The 21,011-nt window shown below is 35.2% G+C and overlaps 1 protein-coding gene, 1 long non-coding RNA gene and 1 pseudogene across 2 annotated transcripts; 2 read left to right on the top strand and 1 right to left on the bottom strand.

The window, feature by feature from the left end:
- Positions 1–2,090: 2,090 nt before the first annotated feature.
- LOC117905922 lies at positions 2,091–2,964 on the top strand. The gene is made up of 2 exons (XR_004649748.1): positions 2,091–2,169; positions 2,802–2,964. It is a non-coding gene; the product is annotated as an uncharacterized LOC117905922 (long non-coding RNA).
- A 7,376-nt stretch (positions 2,965–10,340) lies between these two features.
- On the top strand, positions 10,341–10,892 carry LOC117905812 (non-functional pseudokinase ZED1-like). Its single transcript, XM_034818675.1, has one exon. It carries the CDS (start codon positions 10,341–10,343, stop codon positions 10,890–10,892), a length of 552 nt encoding a protein of 183 aa, XP_034674566.1.
- Positions 10,893–13,124: 2,232 nt separating this feature from the next.
- LOC117905810 lies at positions 13,125–15,398 on the bottom strand (annotated as a pseudogene).
- Between the last annotated feature and the right edge of the window lie 5,613 nt (positions 15,399–21,011).

Raw genomic sequence — 21,011 nt, 5'->3', positions numbered from 1 at the left:
AAACAAATAACCTTAACAAAAAATTATGCTGTTGAGGCTTATCCTGGATGAAATTTTATGACAAAGTATGAATTAAAATTATCCGGTAAAAATTATTTATCACAAATAAAAATTCATGATAAGATTTTATAGAAAGTACTATTTACCACAAATTGATATTATAATAATTTTTTTTTATTATGAATACAAGATTCATACTATAATTTTTATTTTTAATAAAAGTATTTTTTTTAAATATAATTTTTAAATATGATATTCAAATTGATGCTAATTATTTCTCTTTCATATCCTCTTAAGCTAACTATAATGTCTCATATCTTATAGCAAACAACTTCCTAGAAGGTAACAAATGAGATTTTGAAAAAATCTAATAATTTTAAAAATATCTTTATTAAAATATGATACTTTTGAAATTATTTCTAAATTAATAACGTTTTTAAAAAAATTATATTGAAAATTGTCTTTTCAACATTGGGCTTCATTTAAATTTGAAAGTTTTTGTATCAAAAAGTAGCTTTCATATTTGACTTGAAGTTGTTTGGTAAAGTCACAACTTCTTATTGATTGATGTAATAAAAAATACTGTAAATTCGACAATCTTTTTTTTTTCAAAAATCTGGCAACAAACACCCCTTGAGCTCTTTTTAGTCGACAATCTGCCTTTTTAAGGTCAAGGTTTACTATGACAAAAACGTGTGGACTCCAGCTGGACATCTTTTACTTCTATTTCTACCTTGCAATGGCTTCAAGGGAATGGCTATTCTCTCTCTTTCAGCTTCATCTCACCTAAAGACTTGAAGCCCTTCTCAGGGTCTGAGAGGATCTTCTCTAAGAGGTACCTAGCTACTTTTCCGTTGAGATTAATGACTAAAACTCTAGCTAGATGATAATGTATTTCTTTTCTTGGATTCTTATTTCTCAATTATTTCTGTTTTGTTTTATATCTACATGGAAAAAAAATTCTAGCAAGGGTACAACCAAGATTAATATTGAATATTATGCCTCTTTTCTTTTCTTTTCGTTTCTTTTTTCTGCTGGCAGATTAGTAGCTACCCATATCATCACAGTTTGAGGAAGGAGACTAAGAAGGGAAAAGTCTTGGGTTTAGTCTGGTATGTGGAAAAGAAGAGAGAAAACCGACATTGAGATGGGGAAGAAGGAGAGAAAGGAGTGCATATTGAGGAATGGAGGGTTGTTATTGCAGAAGAGAATTTCTTATTTTAATGGCAAATACTCCAATCCCATGCGTAGCTTTTCAGCCAAAGAGCTTCAAAAAGCTACTGACAATTACAATAATGGGAATCTAATTTTTACATGTTTGTCCCGTTTCAAATGGTATAAAGGTTGTTTGGAAGGTCGAGTGGTTTTTGTGAAGAAGTATTTTGATCATTCCATTGCAACACATTCTCGTGGTTTTTTGGCTGATCCTGAGATGGTTACTAATGAAATGTCAGTTGCAGCACAAGTGAGCGGGCATAAGAATAGTTTGAAGCTTTTGGGATGTTGCTTGGAAACACAAATCCCCACTTTAGTTTTCGAATTTCCAATGAATGGAAATCTTGGGGATCAATTAAGATCCAATCCAACTTGCTTATCGTGGAAGAGTAGATTAAAAATTGCAAATGAGATTGCTTCAGTGCTTACATATCTCCATACTGCGTTTCCCAGGCCAATCATTCATAGAGATATATATCCTGGAAATTTCTACTTGGACCGAGACTTGTGTGCGAAGCTCTCTGATTTTACATTATGTATGGCACTCCCTGAGGGCAAAACACAAGTACAGAGTTTACGTATTTCCGGGACTGTAGGATATCTAGCACCTGAAGTATTGCGGCTGTGTGTGTATTCGGAGAAGAGTGATGTGTTTGGCTTTGGCTTACTTTTATTCGACCTTCTAACGGGAAAGGACTATCGTGAATTAGTTGTGTCCAAAGGTTCCATGGACGATCTAAAGGAGGATTATCTGATGGACTGCATACAATCCTATATCAGAAATCATGGAATTAATGGGATTGTAGACCCTACTATTCTAGCAGATGGGGGAGGAGTCCCCCACCATCATCAATTTCAAGCAGTGTTCCGACTTATTCTCAAGTGTCGTAGAATGAATGCAGAGGAGAGGCCGATCATGTTGGATGTAGCAAAACAACTCAGGCGAATTCAAAGGTATGTTTCTCCTTATTATTATTATTATTTTTAAAATGATTCATAAATTAATTATAATTTTTACCATCTACTCAACTTCATATCTAATGACCGTGTAACTTAGCCAATCTGATTTAATATTTTTTATAAATTATTTAATTTTTATATTATTTAAATGACATTTATTATACATATAATTTTATTTTCTATTTTTTTTAAATATTTACAAGTTTGTTTGTTTCTATCTTATTTACTATTTAAAATTGGACATATAATAATAATAATAATAATAAATATTTGGGGATAAAATAATCTAAATCTAATCTGACCATCTAACTACCTGACTTAGCACAAACTCAATCAACTTAAGTTTGAAAAAAAAAAAAAGATTGTATTGAAGCGAGATAAATTAAGTCCCATTATATTAAAGATCAAATATCAAGTTCTAATATATTTAAATGTACATTGTATTTGAATTAGCTAGATTGTGATCTAATCAAAGTTATAGAAAAATAATGTATTTGCTGTAATAAGTTCTTCCCCATTAATTTTCTTAATCTTTGTCTTATATGTTTTATCTCTTTTCATGTTTTTTTTTTGTTATTCTTTTGCTTTTCCATTTTATTTTTTCTAACATGACATAAATGTTCTAGGGGAAATTTCATTTCTGATGAAGCAATTCGCAATGATATGTTTTCTTCGTACAATATTGGATCGACACGTCTCTTGTGCCACCGAAAGGCTCTCGAGTAATATGGTATTTTAAATCAATGTGTGAAAGACCGTACATTTTATTTAAATTTCTTATTTTTTTAAGTGAGACTTTTATATATATTTGTATGTATATTATGTTTAAGAGCATGATTCCAAAATAAATTATAATAATGTTACGAGTTATTTATTTCCTATATTAGATTAAATTTGAATTGTTGAACAAAGATGAAGGTATGAGCTGCTTTCTTTAGTCAATTATTTTGGCTTTGAATTTCTTTTTCTTGGATCCTCTTGCATGATTTTCCTTTTTGTACATGGAAAATTTCTTTCTTGCTCCCCTATTGGAGGATCTATCTTCGTGGAACACTGGGTTTTCAGAAATATTTTCCAATGAAAGCGGCAGGAAACTTCATCTCTGATTTGAATCTCCTATGGTCCTTTCATGTTTGAAATTTCTATTGACCAAGAATATTGAAAACAATTGCTATCTCTTCCTCTCTCTTTCAAGTAGATTGGAAAGAAATTTCTAATGACAAAGATTATATTATTTTAATTTATGGTTTCAATAATTTTAGTCTGTCAATTTTATATTAGAAAGGGTAGTACTCCATGATGATAATCTATTTAGTATTGGAGGGCAGGAATGGGCAAGGTGAAAAGGAATCAAGCATTAACAAAGAAGGAGAGAGAGAATGTATGTTGAAGAATGGATTTCTTATTTTGATGGGAGCTATTCCAATCCAATTCTAATTATTGGATGATTCATGATTATTGATTAGTTTAAAACTTTGGTATGACACAACAATTTGGTTTATTAAAATTAGTTAAATATTATTTATAAAATTTTAAATTATTTAAACTTTATATATAAGAGTTAAAATGAGTAAAATGAATTTGAATTAGAATATAAAATAATTTATTATTTGAAATTTTGTTTTTATTTATTTTTTCTTTCTACTTTTCCTCAAAATTTTCAGATTATCCTTAATATTTTTTGTGATAATTCATCAACTATTAGTCATCCAACCTCACGAAAAATAAGAGGGAAATCAATATTAAGATGGGAAAAAATTGAATAATTTTTTTGAGTATAGGGAAAAATATTAACAATATAGGGTCAAACGTTATAATAAAAAAATTAAATGAATAAATTTTGACAAATAAAAAAATTATAATATAAATTATAAATCTTTTATCAAATTTAACTTTGGTTGGAATTCTTTGAACCTTTGTTTAGAACTCAACCTAAATAGAGTTTGAAAAAATTCAATTCAAGGCAAATTTGCATACCAAAATGTTTTCACAAATTGGTGCAAAGGTTAGCCTCAATAATATTTAATGAAATGTTGTAGAAACGATTTTAACAAAAATTGTGTTTAGTTCTTAGAAAATTTGAAGGAAAATATAAGGAAAAAAAATAAATAAAAAGGAAAATTAGAGAGAAAGAAAGAAAGAAAGAAAGAAAGAAAGAAAATTTAAAGTTAATAAATTATTTTTATGTCACTTTAAATTCATTTCACTTCTTTTAACTTTTTAATATAAAAAATAAATAATTTAAAAATATATAAATTTTTAACTAATTTTAATTATATTTTATTTTCTTTAATATTTTCTATAATACAACTTTTTCTTTCCTTATTACTTTTTAGAACCAACCATAACCTTAAAAGAGGACAATTATTGTAAGAGAAAATTGATAAGGCCTTACTATTCTTTCACAAAAGATGTGGGCTCCAACTAAAAGGTTTAGCAATGGTCTTCTCTTTTGCTGTTGGCTAGTGAGGTTTCTCTATAGTTCCAAGCTGTCTTAGGGCTAAATAAATAGGACATGGGGCTGGTTAGTTGCACCTGTCCAAGCAGATAATGTTAATGAATCAACCAAATACAAACTTGGGTTGAGTATTATTTTGGGTTATAAATATTGCAATAGCTCAAAGTCTTCTTCCTTCACAAATCTCTACTGTGAACTCCACCATGACATCTTAAATTGGGGTTCAGCTCATCACAACATCTATAGCCGCGCTTCTTGATCACCTCACCTTAGCCTCACCCATAAGGTACCTGCTTTTCTATAGGATTCCCAAACTTTATTGGTCTCATATTTTTCTTTGTTTTGAATTCCTTTTCTTAGATCTTAGATTAAGTTGGGTTTAAAAAAAAAAAGATTGAAATGGTTTTTCTATAATTGATGAGAGAAAAAAATTGGAAAAAATGTGAAAATATTTTTCTTCTTATTTTCCTTGAAAATAGGTAAGAAAACTTCAAGAAAAGTAGATTCATTTCATTTTCTTTTCTTCTAATTTATTTTCTATATTCTTGCCCTAAACTTTTCAGGATAACCAAATGAAAAAAAAAAAAAAAATTCAAATTTAGTTAATCCTATCACATATTTCTTCAAAATTTATTTATTTATTCATTTTTTTGTCTTTTATAAAAAAATAATTTACAAATATATAAGTTTCTAAATAATTTATATTATATTTGATTTTTATTTTTAAATTTCATGATAGATATTATAAGATATGTCAAATTCCTTCCTACTTTTTACCTTTTCCCGATGCTTTTCCGTGATCTACAGTAAGACTTCTTTTAAATTTTAAAAGCATTGGAGAAAAGTATAAAAAAGTAAAGTGAAAGGAAATAAAAAGTGAAAGAAAATAAAAATATGTTTAAAATAAATATATATTTTTTTTCATATTTCCTCAAATTTATTTCTCTTTTATTTATTTATTTATTTTTATTTCTACATAAACAACAAATAATTCAAAAATAGGTAATTCATTTCCTTTTATATTTATCATAATAAATCAAACAAGAACTTTTTATTTTTTTCCTCTCTTGTATCACTCTGGACCATATGAATGGAGCCTAAATTTTTTGGGGTAAATAAGCAACATAGAATATAATAGTGGTTTCCTTTTTTCTTCATTGTGGTAGACTTTCGTGATTGAAAACAAGGCTCTTCCTTCATAGCCTCAATGGTTATAGTACAAGCTAAGGAAACCTTTAGGGTGATAATTTATTGACTATCGAATTAATGTTGGTGAACAGAAAAAGGAAAAGGAGAGAGAAAATCAAGATTGAGAATGGGTAAGATGATGAGAATGGGTAAGATGATGAGAAAAGAATTGAAGAAGATGAAGAAGGAATCGATGTTGAAGAATGGAAGCTTGTTATTGAAGGAGCGAATTTCCTATTTTAATGGAAAGTATTTCAGTCTTATTAGAAGCTTCTCTATGAAAGAACTTCAAAATGCAATAGACGATTATAACACTAATCTGGTTTTCGACTATGATGTGGGTAATTGCATATGGTACAAAGGTTCTTTGGAAGGTCAAACAATCTCTATTAGGACAAACTTTTATGAAGGTGTTGAAATGGCTATCAATGAAATTGCTATTGCTTCACAAATGGGTGTAGGGAATTAAGCCGAATTCCCAACCTGTGAGAAATAAAAAAAAAATAGAGAAAACACACGTCAAAGAAAAACAATCACACGCACAAGACAATATTTACGTGGTTCAGCAATTTGCTTACGTCCACGGAGTTGCGGGGATATCACTATTATCAGGGAAAAATATAGAGTACTGTATTACGACTACAATATTTTCTCTCTATTTAAAACACGACAACAACACCACACTAAAAAACCCTAATTACAAATGGGCTAAACGGGCCTAAAAAAATTTCTCAGGTCGGGTCGTCAAACCGAATCAAACAAAACTAGGCTCCACGAAGCCCAACAGATATCTTAGAATCCACTTGACTGCCTCTCAATGCTGCTTTCTAGGCCTACTCATGAATCTGCTCACAACTCCCACTGCATGTGCAATGTCTGGCCTTGTACACACCATAACATACATCAAGCTGCTAATAGTTGAGGCATAGGGCACCTTGCTCATATGGTCCCTTTCTTCTTCTATCTTCGGTGACTATTCTTTGCTTAGTTTGAAATGACTACCCAAGGGTGTGCTCACTGGTTTAGCTTCATTCATGTTGAACCTGCTGAGAACTTTCTTCACATACTTTGATTGTGAAAGCTTCAATGTACCATTAACCTTGTCTCTAATGATTCTCATACCAAGGATTTGCTTTGCAACTCCCAAATCCTTCATTGCAAACTGTTTGGACAATTGCTTCTTTAGATTATTAATCTTCTCAATGCTAGACCCTACAATAAGCATATCATCCACATACAATAGTAATATGATGTAAGAATTGTCAAAAGACTTAACATAGCAATAGTGATCAACTTCACATCTCTTGAACCCAATTCTATGCATAAAACTGTCAAACTTCTTGTACCACTGTCTAGGAGCTTGTTTAAGGCCATACAAGCTCTTTCTCAGTTTGCAGACTAGATTCTTTTGTCCCTGAACAATGAACCCTTCTGGCTGAATCATGTAAAGGTCTTCCTCCAAGTCACCATGAAGGAATGTTGTCTTCACATCTAACTGCTCAAGATGTAAGTTTTCTGCAGCCACCATTCCCAGTACAAGTCTAATTGTTGACATCTTCACAACTGGAGAAAATATCTCTATGTAGTCAATGCCCTCCTTCTGTTGGAACCCTTTAACAACTAATCTGGCCTTGTAACGTTTGCTACCATCATGCTCATTCTTTATTTTGTATACCACTTGTTGTGCAAAGCCTTTTTTCCTACTGGCAATTCAATCAGTTCCTATGTCTGATTCCCCAACAAGGAATCCATCTCATCCTTCATGGCTAACTCCCACTTGCTTGAATTCTTATCTTGCAAGGCTTCATCATAACACTCTGGCTCACCACCATCAGTCAACAAGAGATAATTTAAAACAGGTGAATAACGCTGTGGAGGTCTAATGTTCCTGGAAGATCTGGGAACTTCAGCTATAGGTGTACTCAGATCTACCTGTGACTTTACATTCTCCTTATCTTCTTCACCCCTTTTTTGAACAGTACTTTCAGTCAATTCATCTAAGTCGACAAACTCAGATTTCTTTTGATCTATCTCTGTAACATTTGACACTACAGTTGACCTGTCCTTGTACATAATCTGTTCATTAAATATCACATTTCTACTTTTGATGATTTCCTGTTTTGTTCATCCCAAAGCCTATAGCCAAATTTCTCATCACCATAGCCAATGAAAAAACATATTTTAGACTTTGTATCAAGTTTACTACGAGCATCAGAATCAATATGAACATAAGAAACACAACAAAAAACTTTTAAATGTGAAAACTTTACCTCTTTACCGCTCCAAACCTCCTTAGGAAGTCTGAACTCCATGGGAACTGATGGTCCTTGGTTTATCAGGTAAGCTGCAGTACTAACAGCATTAGCCCAAAAAGTTTTTGGTAGTCCAGCAAACCTCATACTTCTAGCACACTCATTGAGAGTTCTATTCATGCGCTCAGCCACACCATTCTACTGTGGTGTCCTAGGAATGGTCTTCTCCATCCTAATTCCCTGTGCAGCACAATACTTACTGAACCTTCCATCTATGTACTCTCCTCCATTATCTGACCTCAAACATTTTACTTTCAAACCTGTTTCTATCTCAACCATGGCCTTCCACTTCTTAAAAGTTTCAAATACATTAGATTTATTTTTCAGAAAATAAACCCATACCTTTCTGCTTGAGTCATCAATAAAAGTGATGTAGTACCTTGAACCTCCAAGGGATGCAACTGGAGAAGGCTCCCACAAATCAGTGTGTCCTGCCAGTTTTCAAGAAGCTCACATTTTTTTGCTTTCCTAAGATACAACTTTCACACATGTCAAAATCAATGGACTTCAATTCTGGTAGTTTTCCTTTTGACAACAACATCTTCATCCCTTTCTCACTCATGTGACCAAGTCTGCGGTGCCATAGGCTTGTATCAGTACTTGCATCAGCAACTACAATTGTGTCTTTTGGACATGAGGTCATATATAGAGTACCAGTCTTTTTTCCACGAGCCAATACCCTAGCTCCATTTGTAACCTTCCAAGTACCACCAACAAATAGTATTGCATGTCCTTCATCATCAAGTTGTCCAACAGAAATTAGATTCCTCTTCAGGTCAGGAATATGTCGAACCTTCTCCAGTAACCAAACAGACCTATTGGGCAACGATATCCGGATGTTCCCCAGACCCACAAAATCCAAGGCTGAACCATCAGCCAAATACACCTTACCAAAATCACCTGTAGCATAATTCTATATGATTTCTCGGTGTGGAGTGGTATGAAATGAAGCTCCTGAATCCAAAACCCAATCATCAAGTGGACTGTCTACTGCAAGAAGTAATGCATCATGTACCTCTTCTGTTATAGCATTAGCGGAATCATCTTCATTCTTCTTCTTAGGACTTTTGCATTGCCTTTTAAAGTGACCTATTTTCCCACAGTTCCAGCATTATACTTGTTGGCCTGATCTAGATTTGCTTATGTTCCAATTAGAATTTCTAGATTTTGATCTACCCCGGTTTGAATTTCTGTCATTACCTCTACCTCTTGTCTCAAGGTTTAGGGCAGAACTCGATCCTGAGGTTTCACCTGCATCTCTTTGGCGAATCTCCTCAGCTAGAATTAAATCTCGTATATCATTGCACTTGAGCTTTTCCTTTCCCGTAGAATTGCTTACTACCATCCTCATTGCCACCCAACTGTTTGGCAAAGAAGCCAAGACAATCAGAGCACAAATCTCATCATCAAAATCAATTTTTACAAATGACAATTGATTTGTGATTGTATTAAATTCATTCAGATATTGTGCTACTAATGCATTCTCTGCCATATTCAAATTGAACAATTTCTTCATCAGATGCACCTTATTGTTTGCGGACGACTTTTCATACATACTGGACAAAGCCTTCATCAGATCTGTTGTGGTCTTCTTTTTTACAACATTGTGTGCAATAGACCTAGACAGAGTTAACCTAATAACTCCTAGAACCTGTCTGTCAAGAAGCGCCCATTCCTCAACCTTCATACTCTCAGGTTTTGTCCCCAAAAGAGGCAGATGCAATTTCCTCTCATAGAGATAATCTTCAATCGGCATCCTCCAATACGCAAAGTCTGTGCCATCAAACTTTTCTATTCCAGACGCCTTTCCTGCTTCCTCTGCCATTGCTCCCACTCAAACCTAACCCTAGGCTCTGATACCAGTTGTAGGGTATTAAGCCGAATTCCCAACCTGTGAGAAACAAAAAAAAAAAAAAAAAAAAAAATAGAGAAAACACACTCCAAATAAAAACAATCACAAACACAAGATATTATTTACGTGGTTCGGCAATTTACCTACGTCCACGGAGTTGCAAGGATATCACTATTATCAGGGAAAAATATAGAGTACTGTATTACGACTATAATATTTTCTCTCTATTTAAAACACGACAACAACATCACACTAAAAAACCCTAATTACAAATGGGTTAAACGAGCCCAAAAAATTTTCTCAGGTCGGGTCGTTAAACCTGATCAAACAAAACTAGGCTCCACAAAACCCGACAATGAATGCCCATAAGAATGCTTTGAAGCTACTGAGATGTTGCTTAGAAACCCGAATCCCTATTCTAGTTTATGAATTTCCATCTGGTAGATCTCTCATAGATAGAATATTTTTTCCTCCCAACCCTTTGTCATGGAAAAATAGATTAAGAATTGCTTATGATATTGCTAATGTAATTGCCTATCTCCACACTACATTTCCTAGGTCCATCATTCATACCGGTATCAAACCCTTAAGTTTCTTTTTGGACAATGATTGTGCTGCCAAACTATTCGATTTCTCGCTTTCTATCACTCTTTCTAAAGGTGAAATGCAAGTGGAGGATGAAATTCGTGGAACTTTTGGATACTTGGCTCCTGAGACTCTTATCTCAGGTGTGTACACTGAGAAAAATGATGTTTTTAGTTTTGGCATTCTTCTATTAGAACTTTTGATTGGGAAAAAGGCGCATTCGATAATGCACAAGGAGATAACTAGTGTACAAGATTATGCCCAAAGCTTTGTAAACACCTATGACATCAATGGCATTGTGGATCCTATAATTCTAGCTTAGCCAAGAGGGATACATGAAGAGCTACAATTTCAAGCCATATTTGACCTTGTTATGAGATGTAGTATGAAAGATATGGACGAGAGACCAACCATAGTGAATACTGTAAAAGAAGTCAGGAGAATTCAAAAGTTTGTCCCTTGATTTCCTTTTCACTAGTTCACAGTAATTGACATCTTTTTATTTATCAGGGGTGTGTTTGGTTCACTTTTGGTATGGTAGTGACTATACCTTAGGTACCATCTTAGTAACCTTTAGGTACTACCTTAATTAACCCTAGGTACTACCCTAGTACACCCTAGGTACTACCTTAGTGCACCTTAGGTACTACCTTAGTATCTAAGGTTCACTAAAGTAGTACCTAAGGTTCACCAATCTTTTGATAAATTCTTTATTGCCCATTAAAAAAACTATTTTTTGAAGTCCATGCATATGTTCAACTTCTATCTCATATTTAATGAATACAATTTTGTTTTTAGAAAGTAAAAAGGGTTCCTATTTTATGAAAGTAATTCTAGCTATTTTATTATAATTCTTGTGGTATTATCATGTTTAGGCTATTTCAAAAGAAGAGTGGATAACATATTTGAATCTTAGGAAGCATCTTGTATACAATAATTAGGAATCCTCTATTGTTTCAATTATGTGTTCTAGTTTCAATTATGTGAATCTTAGTTTTTTTTTATAGAATATTGAGAAGAAAATTAGAATTGAAGTAGATGATGTTATTGCAAAAGCCAAGGTAAGAAGCACTTTTCAATGTTAATCCTCATTGTTCCATAGCCCTAGAAAAAAAAACACCTTCATTGTACTTCTTTAAACTACACTATTAGAACATTTAGAACCAATATTTCAATATGTCGTCAAGAAATTTATCAAGGACTGTAATTTTCCTTAACATCTAAAGAGCCAGAATTAATTTCTTTATTTGCTCTAAGTATTTTACGAGAATATAATTAGGTATATTCTTTTTTTTTTTTTCTCTATTCTTATTATTATTTCCAAGGCATTCCTACAAAATGTTTCATTATGAGATGTACAAACAAGTAATGATGAGTGGGGAGGTGGGTGGCTTTTCAAAGAATATAAGGACCCACACACCACAAAATTCAAAAGCAATTTCCTAACATTTGCATTTTATTCACAATGGTAAAAAGGAAACAAGTGGGGAGGTGAATCACGTCTAAAAGAATATAAGGACCCACCCACCACAAAATTCGAAGGGACCTTTATTTGCTCTAAGTATCTTATGGGAATAGAATTGGCTATTTTTTTTTTCTCTCTCTATTCTTAGTATTATTTCCAAGGCATTCCTAACTATTTGGATGGAACTGCAGGCCTGCATTAGGCAAGAAGGACGTGCAATCCTTGTCTCAACAGCTAGGCTTGGATAACCTTACCTTGGACTGATAAAAAGCTTGGCAATTGAAGCTCTTTGCAATTACTAAAACTCCTATCCTTGCTTGCTGAAATGGAGAAAATGAGTAATATGGTTTTGTTTAGAATGTTGTATTAGCAAATAAGGAATTTTCTCATGCAGTTATACTTCTACCTTACCATGTTGTACATTTATTCAAACTTCAAATAAGCAATATATGTTTTTTTTTAAAAAAAAATAAAAAATAAAATCAGGCTATTTAATGGAAGCCTCTTCATGGACAAATTCAGGGAAGAGCCTTTCTATTCACCCACCTATGCTAGTTTCAAATTGATAGGCATTCTGCATTTCATTTTCTGGATCTTTAAAATTTCATGCTCAAAGTATAATCAACTCAAGCAGCACACCTTCAGTCTATGTAGGTTTTTCATTCGCCTTCAATCCTAGTACAAGGGTAGAGAGGAAGACTCAAATAAAAGAAAATACTAAGTGACTGCATACAAGGCTGAATTTTGGTGGAATGGTAATCTTATGTTGACCTTTAGGGGTGTTGGTTCTGCCATTATCATGTTCATACTAGAAAATTATTCTTTTCATGCAACATCTTTCTATGTTAGTATTGTGATTAAGATTTAACATAATATGTTGAAACATGAACTTGCAATCATTTGTATCCCATGCTCAACAAAAATCAAGAAGGATTAATTATTTACTTCCCATCTCAATCCTTTACATTTAAATGTAAAAGGTAGGACAAACAAGATGAGCCATTATGAAAACTTATTGCATAAACACACCAGAATCATAGACCGATGTTTTCTATCCTTCACTTTCTCTCGGTCCTCATCAATCTCATCTCATTCATGTTCTTTATTAGAATCCCTTTCTCTATCAAGGTCCCATGTTTTTTCTCTTTCACTTTCCATGTCCATTTCTCTATCTCTTTCTCTATCCTTGTCTTTCTCATTGTTCCTTTCCCCACTTGCCTCTGTTTTATGCTTAGACTTGGATGGTATGGGCTCTTCTCTACCCTCTCCCTCCACAACCATGCTCTTGGGATCATCATCACCCTTTTTGGATTCCTTCAAGGTGTCAAGGGCACGTTTTACCATTGAATTCTTAGACCCGCTTGATTCTGGATTAATCAACTTCGAAGCTTCTTTGGGAGTGACAGTATCATTATTAGCTGATGGGCCGCTATGCAAAACTTCCTACAAAATAACAATTGTCCACATCAATAATATAATTTCATTTTGTTATTTGGAGGGAGTCCTACAATCAATTAACATTATCCAATAATGAGTAGAACTTCTGCTCTTGTCATCATTAACCTTTCTCTAGGCACAAACATAGTTGGCAGGTATAGTGGTTCACCAAAAAGAGTAACTCAACAATTCACCTTTTTTTTTTCATTTTCTTTTAGTATTTTTTTTTTTGAGAAAATATCAAAGTAAAATATGCCCTATAAGGGTTGAAGGATTCTAACTGCAAGGGACCACACTACCAAGATGGGACATGAACCCCTCAAGAGCTCACCAAAAAAAAGAAAATGAATAAGAAATTCCAAGTTGAAGCAGTCAAGAGTATTGTAATAATTTTGCAAATCATTTAAAATGTTATAGGTTATTTGAGTCTTATATAAAATTCTGGAAGTTTTTCCTTGCTAAAAATATCGAAGTATAAGAAGTTCTTATACTTCTAAATTTTCTAGTTTTCTTTAATTTACAGTTTAATTTGATTAGAAGTTCCCTACTCTTCTTCATTTACTTCATTTGCTTACTCCATTATTTCTGTAAAGTTGAAAAAGGTGAAACCATATTCCATCTTTTAATTGATGATAGGTACTTACCATAGGGTTGTCTACTATTATACTTACTTGGGACTCTTTAAAGTTTTAATAAAATTATCTATTTGCCAATTTAAAAATGGAACTTAAATACCAGAATCACAAAATAACAGTAGATACAAACTAACCATTTGCATGGATGAATCCAAACACATATTTGTTATATTTATATACTCTATTGTGAATGTACCTTTCATTTGCAAGATTCCAAGCTTCTTGCCTCAATTTAGGAGGAGTTTTTAGGGTGGCAATTTAGTTTGATATGAATTTATGAGAATGCTCCACATGACAAATAAAACCCATCTCTTTCAAAATGTGCCTTTCAGTTTTGCTCAAATTAGTCTTTAATTCAGCATATTTCTGTTAACAAAAAGCAAAGATAAGCACACGCTTTAGAAAGAAAACAAATAAGGACTTCAAATAAACAACATATACATTCCCAGACGTTTGTAACCAAAATAGATTCATAACCTTAGAAAATGGGTCTAAGTGCACAATAGGTAAGTATTCCTTCATTTATTCAATTATGTGGAAAACAATGATGACTTGCATCGCTTTTCGAGGGCTTTCTTCCAATTTTGATGCTAGCCAAAAATAATTGGAAGCAACTCTCTACCAAAAAAAAAAAAAAAAAAAAAAAAAACCAGGGAATTAGGTTCCACACCAATACTAGATTAAGAAAAAAAAAAGGAGAAAGCATAAAAATATAGCATTGTTCTCAGTTTGAGCTACACCTCAAAAAATGTAAGTTAAACTTTCAAATTTTAGAAATTCCATTACTTGATATCCAAGAAAGCAAAGACCTCTTAAAAATCCAAAATGTTTGGTATAGTGGAGGTGAGTTTCCCAAAATTTTTAGGAAACCAAAACATCAATAAAGGATTCAAAATTTGTTTTTAGCAAATTAGAATCTAAAAGATAGTTAGGAGGAGGGATAAACCTTCACATTGAAACGAGCAAATTACTTCTTGCAGTAGTGATGGAACAAAACTTGGCCAATGGTCATTACTGCTTGAGGTATGACATGATAAAATTAAGGTAAACAAACTAATAAAAAATAGGAGATATAAGAATTGTATGTACCAATTGCATTTCTATTAAAAAAAAATAACAAAAACAATATAACAACATAAAGTCTCAGTAAAATGTTGTTTGTTTGGATGAGATCACAACCATAAATTCTAAGGGTTGTTTCAGTTGCTTCATTTATACCATCTTTTTTGGAAGGTGAGTTCTTTAGCTGCTCATCGGTTAGGTAGAATATGTCAATTGTTGTGTAAATCATAGTGGATAACTGAGTGGGCAACCTCAAATAAACTATCCCAAAGAACCCATCAAATTTCAATATTTCAATATAAACAAGCACATATAAATTGATAAAAACAGAAAAATAGGGGGTGGATGAGAAGAGAACCCTTGATTATTTTCCCAGATAATGTCAGAAAACTCAGTATAACTCAAATATAGCAAGCACTAATTTAACCAGAAATAGGGTTCCTTTGTTAGTTGCTCTTGGTTTTTTAATTCAAACAAATTTTCCTTAAAAGTATATTTAAAAATTTTGACTAGTTCGGGACCAATAAATTTCCACTCAACCGTGCTACAACTATTTAGCTTGGTTAAGACAAGTTTCTAAAATTTTTGGAAACCAAAAACAACTTAGAGCTTAAAATTCAAAATTCAGCAAGTGTTTTTTTTCTTGGAAACCAAACAGAGGAATCCCAAAACAGATTTTAGTTGAACTTTAAGATGACAAAATAATTCATTAATTAATGAAATAATGTGCATTCAAGAGATTAAATTGAAAAGACAAGAAAATTGCAAACTTATGATCTCCATAAAACCATATCAAATAAACACCACATAGAATAAAAAAATTACAAGAAAGAACAACAGGTATTTTGATAACAATTATTTAAAAGAAAAGAAAGAACAAAAGAAAAACATGTATACAATTTATAAGCACCAATATACCTTCCATTTTGTGTGTTGCAATCAGAAGTTCATTGTGCAAATTCTAGGTTCCAATTAGGATTTTAGGGATTTCATTTTTGAATTGCAAATTTCACAAAGGGCTTTCAATTTTCCAGATCAAAGAAACTTTAAGGTTTAATCAATAGCAAACTAAGACAATCCAAATAGGAACAAAACCAATAAGAAGAAAAGTAAATAATTTTAGCAAATAGAAAAGGGGAAGTCATAGACTCACATGTTGGAAAAAGGTGATTTCGAGAGAGTTGTGGCGAACATGGTGCCTTGCCGGCTTTGATGTATTTCATGGCTGCAAACAATCGTAGAGGTGTGGCGGTAGCTGAGTCTTGATGATAGACATCAGCTAGATGTTAGCGAAAAACAGTGAAGAAAAAAAACAAAGGAAAGTTGTAGGCAGAACAAGCGATCGAAATTAAAAGGGAAACTTGTGTTAACGTGGATGCTGACATGGAAATTAGGTAAGAGTAATTTGGGCAAAAAAAACCAAGTTAGCACAAAGTGAAAAAAAATATATATTATTTTTCATATTAACAGCTACATATCATATTTTGAATTCTTGGGTTTTGAAAACCCAATTATTCCTAAATGGCTGGCCCAAAACACAAGTTTCCCCAAAAGCGTGTGTATGTGTCCAACCCAAGGCAACAGACAACTTGTCACACCCCTTATAATTGCCTTAAATTTTTCACGAGTGTGTGGTGCTAAGGACCCTTCCTTAGCCAACCTTTCTTCCCAACCCTTAGAAAAGCAAAGTAACAGACAATCACAATTATAGAACACCTTCCCAACTTGTATTACTCAATTCTACAAGATACAATATTGCTTGTCTTCCAAGCGTCTCAACACTTGGCCTGAGTCAGAGTTACAATGCTTAGAACCCTTAAGTATTCAAGACACATCCTATGCTTTCACCCCTATCTTAGATATGCAGGAGGCCCATTTTAAATGACCAGCCTGCAAGTTACATTTTCAAATTTCAAAATTCAAAACCATGGAGCCAGTCTAGTGGTTATGCAATTGGCCACAACCGCCCATAACTACTTGCATAACCACCCAATTGGTGAGCTGCTCGTGTAACCACCCAGCTAGAGACACTCCTTCAGCCCAATGTGTCTTTTTACACCGGCCATTAGCACCACAGCCATTTGCCAGTCCATTGTAGCTAACTGCTGACCTGATCACTTGCTGTCCCAACTAGCTGTCACTAGCTAGTTGCACTAGCTAACTGCCATCTGAACTAGTAGTATGCACCAACCTGCTGACCAGGTGCCTGGTGTCTCAGTGTGCTTTCCTCACACTGATGTGTCAGCCCATGCCATGTGAAGGTGCCCACGGCTTGGACATGTGTTTAACTCCATAGCAACGAGCTATGGCATTACGCCCATGGTTGTTCCTTCTTGGTACACAGGGCATTGCGCCCTTGTGCCATGCGTAGGCATCATAGGTGCGAGTCAGTTGCCTGTCTAGTGCCCCATCTGATCATGGCATTGCACCCATGACTTCATCAGTTGGCTCATTGCACAAGGCTTAGGCGCCATTGCGCTTGCGCGGGGAGGAGGTAGGCTGCACCAGACCTTATGCCGTTACGGCCATGGGGTGTACGCCACACATGTTGTGGAACCCATGTGTGCGTGCTTGAGTGCCATCCGTGTGTCTTAGGCACACCCAAGGCCGTGCCATGGTGTCCCCTTGGTGCGGTCAAGGCCTTCCTTTGGTGCCCCTTTGAGTCACCTATCCCCCTCTTAAATAGCAATACATGCAATTTTCATAATGTTTGGAGGAGACATCATACATATACATATTTGAGGAGACATAATGGAATATTTAAATAATTATAAATTATATTCCAAAATGAACCTCACCTTCCATCTGCACCAGCTCCATAGCCAACATATGCCTGGTGCGCATGCGGTGCGTGTCTGGCTCGCTCGCGGTGCACATGCGGTGTGTATCTGGTTGCCCATGGTGCGCACGTGGTGCCTATCTAGCTTGCCTACGGTGCGCGCGTGGTGCCTGTCTGACTCGCTCATGGTGCACGTTTCACTCGCATGTGGTTCGAGTCTGGCTCGCCCGTGGTGTCTGTTTGGATCGCATATGGCCTCCTCATTCTAACTCCCGAGATTTGAGCCAGCAAACCTCCAAGTCATCCTTGCTCTCCTTCTAGGCTCCCATGGGTGCAAGGCCTACCCATGAGGCCATTTTCTCCATCTCTGGGTCAAGAGGCTAAGGGGTTGACAAACCCACCCCCGTCTGCTGAAGTCAACGCCTCGTCGACTTAGTCTACTAGTAAGTTTGGACCGCCTTCTCAAATTGCCACAAGGTAACATCCCTTTCCCATGTAGCTTTTGCTTCTAAAGACCCCTTCCATTGAACCAAGAAATCAGTTCGACGATTCTTTCTACTATGTCCCATGGTCCTATGATCCAAGATCTTCTCCACTTCTCGATCAAATTGCTTCATGACCAAGGGAGGAACCAGTTTTTTTTGCACCCTCTCTGTATCCAGATCCTCATGGTATGGCTTCAGAAAACTGACATGGAAAGTTGGGTGAAGCTTGAGCCTCTTAGGCAGCTTCAACATGTAGGCCACCTACCCTACCCATTTTATTACTTCAAATGGTCCATCATACTTAGGAATTAGACTCCTCTGCCTGGTCTTGTTACTGATTTTCTTCCATATCTGAGGAGTCAATTTCATAAGGACCCTGTCCCCAACCTAAAATTCCATGGGTCACCGATCACGGTCTACATACTTCTTTATCCGTCTGGCTGCCTTCTCCAAACTGTCTCGAGCTTCATCAAACATCTCCTACCAGGACCAAGCCATCTTATATGTTGCAAAATTATTTCCTTCTGCCCTTTGCTTAGCCACCTCCAAAAGCATCCTTGGTTGCACCCCAATAGCCAACTCAAAGGGACTCATCCCTGTTGCTGAGCTCCTTTGTAGATTGTAGCACAGTTGGGCAATGTCCAACAAATCAACCTAATTCTTTTGTTTTGCTGTCACATAATGCCTGAGGTATTCCTTTAACAAGGCATTGATCTTCTCTATCTACCCATTAGTCTAAGGGTGGTTGGCTATGGAAAACTTCAACTTGGAACCCAAGAGTTTGAACAGCACCACCTAAAATCGACCTATGAATCGTGCATCCCGATCACTCACCATGTCTTGAGGCAACCCAAAGTGTTTTACCACATGGTTGAAGAACAACCTAGCCGCTTTCTCTACAGGGCATGCATCAGGAGCAGGTATAAACACAGAATACTTAGAAAATCTATCCACAACAACAAAGATAGATTCGAAGTCACGAACCTTTGGAAATCTGGTGATGAAATCCATGGAAATACTCTCCCAAGGCTTTTCTGGAATGGGGCGGGGCTGCAACAACCCTGTAGTATTCTTTCTCTCGATCTTGTCCATCTGAAAAACTAGGCAGGATTTTACATATGCTTGCACATCCTCACCCATCTTTGGCCAATAATAGGATCTGGCTAGCAATGTCAGAGTCCTCTCTTAATCGGGATGGCTTGCCCACTTTGCATCATGAGTTTCCCACAATAATTCCTTTCTCAAGACACTTGCAGGAACATACCATCTTTTTCATTTTTCCACAAGGAAGTCTCCTTCTAGCCAATACCTCCTGATCACTCCCTCCTTAACTTGTTGTTTTAGCCTACCATATAGCATCATGCTCTGCAACCTACTTGATTTTCTCATTGAAATCATAGATGACTTCTGAGAGGGCCGAGATATAGGCAATCACCTCTTTTCTGCTTAAGGCATCAACCACTGTGTTATGTCTTCTTAGTCAATGCAGCCATTCAAACTTGAAGTCGACCAGGAGCTCCTGTCATCGGGCTTGTCCAGGACTCGGCTTCTTCTGAGTTTTGAAGAAAGTGTTGGCCACATTATCAATGACCACTATGAATTTACTCCCCAACAAATAGTGTTTCCATTACTGTAGACAATGAACTACAACTGTCATCTCCTTCTCATGAGTGGAGTATTTCTACTCAGTACCATTCAGCTTCATGCTTTCAAATGCCATAGAGAGCCCCTTCTGCACCAGGACCCCATCTAAGGCCCTATCTGAGGCATTCGTTTGGACTTCAAAGGGTAAGTCTAAGTTTGGAAAATGTAGTACAGGCTCAGTGGAGATGGCTTCCTTCAAGCATTCAAAGGTCATCTGACACTACATGCTCCAATCCCACTGGTTGTCATTTTTCAATAGGTTAATAAGGGGAGACACCATATTTGAATATTCCTTAATGAACTTTCTGTAGTAGTTGGCCAATCCAAAGAAGGACCATAACTCTATCACTTTGCTAGGGACTGACCACTCCTTAATAACCTACACCTTCCCTTCATCCATCTTGATCAAGCTTGCACTGATCTTATGTCCCAGAAATGTGATCTCCTTCTAAGGAAACTCACATTTCTCAGGCTTTACATAAAGCCTATGCTCCCTCAATTGCTGGAACACCAATCTCAAATGTCTTTCATGTTTTGTTAGAGTCTGGATATACACCACAATATCATTTAGATATACTACCACAAATGCATCTAAGTAATCAAACAGAACATCATTCATTAAATTACAAAAAGTAGCAGGGGCATTAGTCAGCCCAAAGGGCATTACCAGAAACTTGTATGAACCATACCGAGTTACACATGTTGTTTTCCCCTTATCTCCTACTACAATCTGCACTTGCCAATAGCTTGATCTCAGGTCCAACTTGGTGAAGTAAGTGGTCTTTGACAGTTTGTCAAACAGCTCAGCTGCCAAGGGGATCAGGTATTTGTTCTTTATGGTCAGCTTGTTGAGAGCTCTATAATCCACACACATGCGCAGAGAGCCATCGTGCTTCTTTTGGAATAACATTGATGTACCATATGGAGCCCTTGA

Source organism: Vitis riparia, chromosome 18, assembly GCF_004353265.1.
Source record: "Vitis riparia cultivar Riparia Gloire de Montpellier isolate 1030 chromosome 18, EGFV_Vit.rip_1.0, whole genome shotgun sequence".
NCBI classification, from domain to species: Eukaryota; Viridiplantae; Streptophyta; class Magnoliopsida; order Vitales; family Vitaceae; genus Vitis; species Vitis riparia.
Note: the sequence above shows the minus strand (reverse complement) of the source record. Positions and strands in the feature narration are given on the sequence as shown.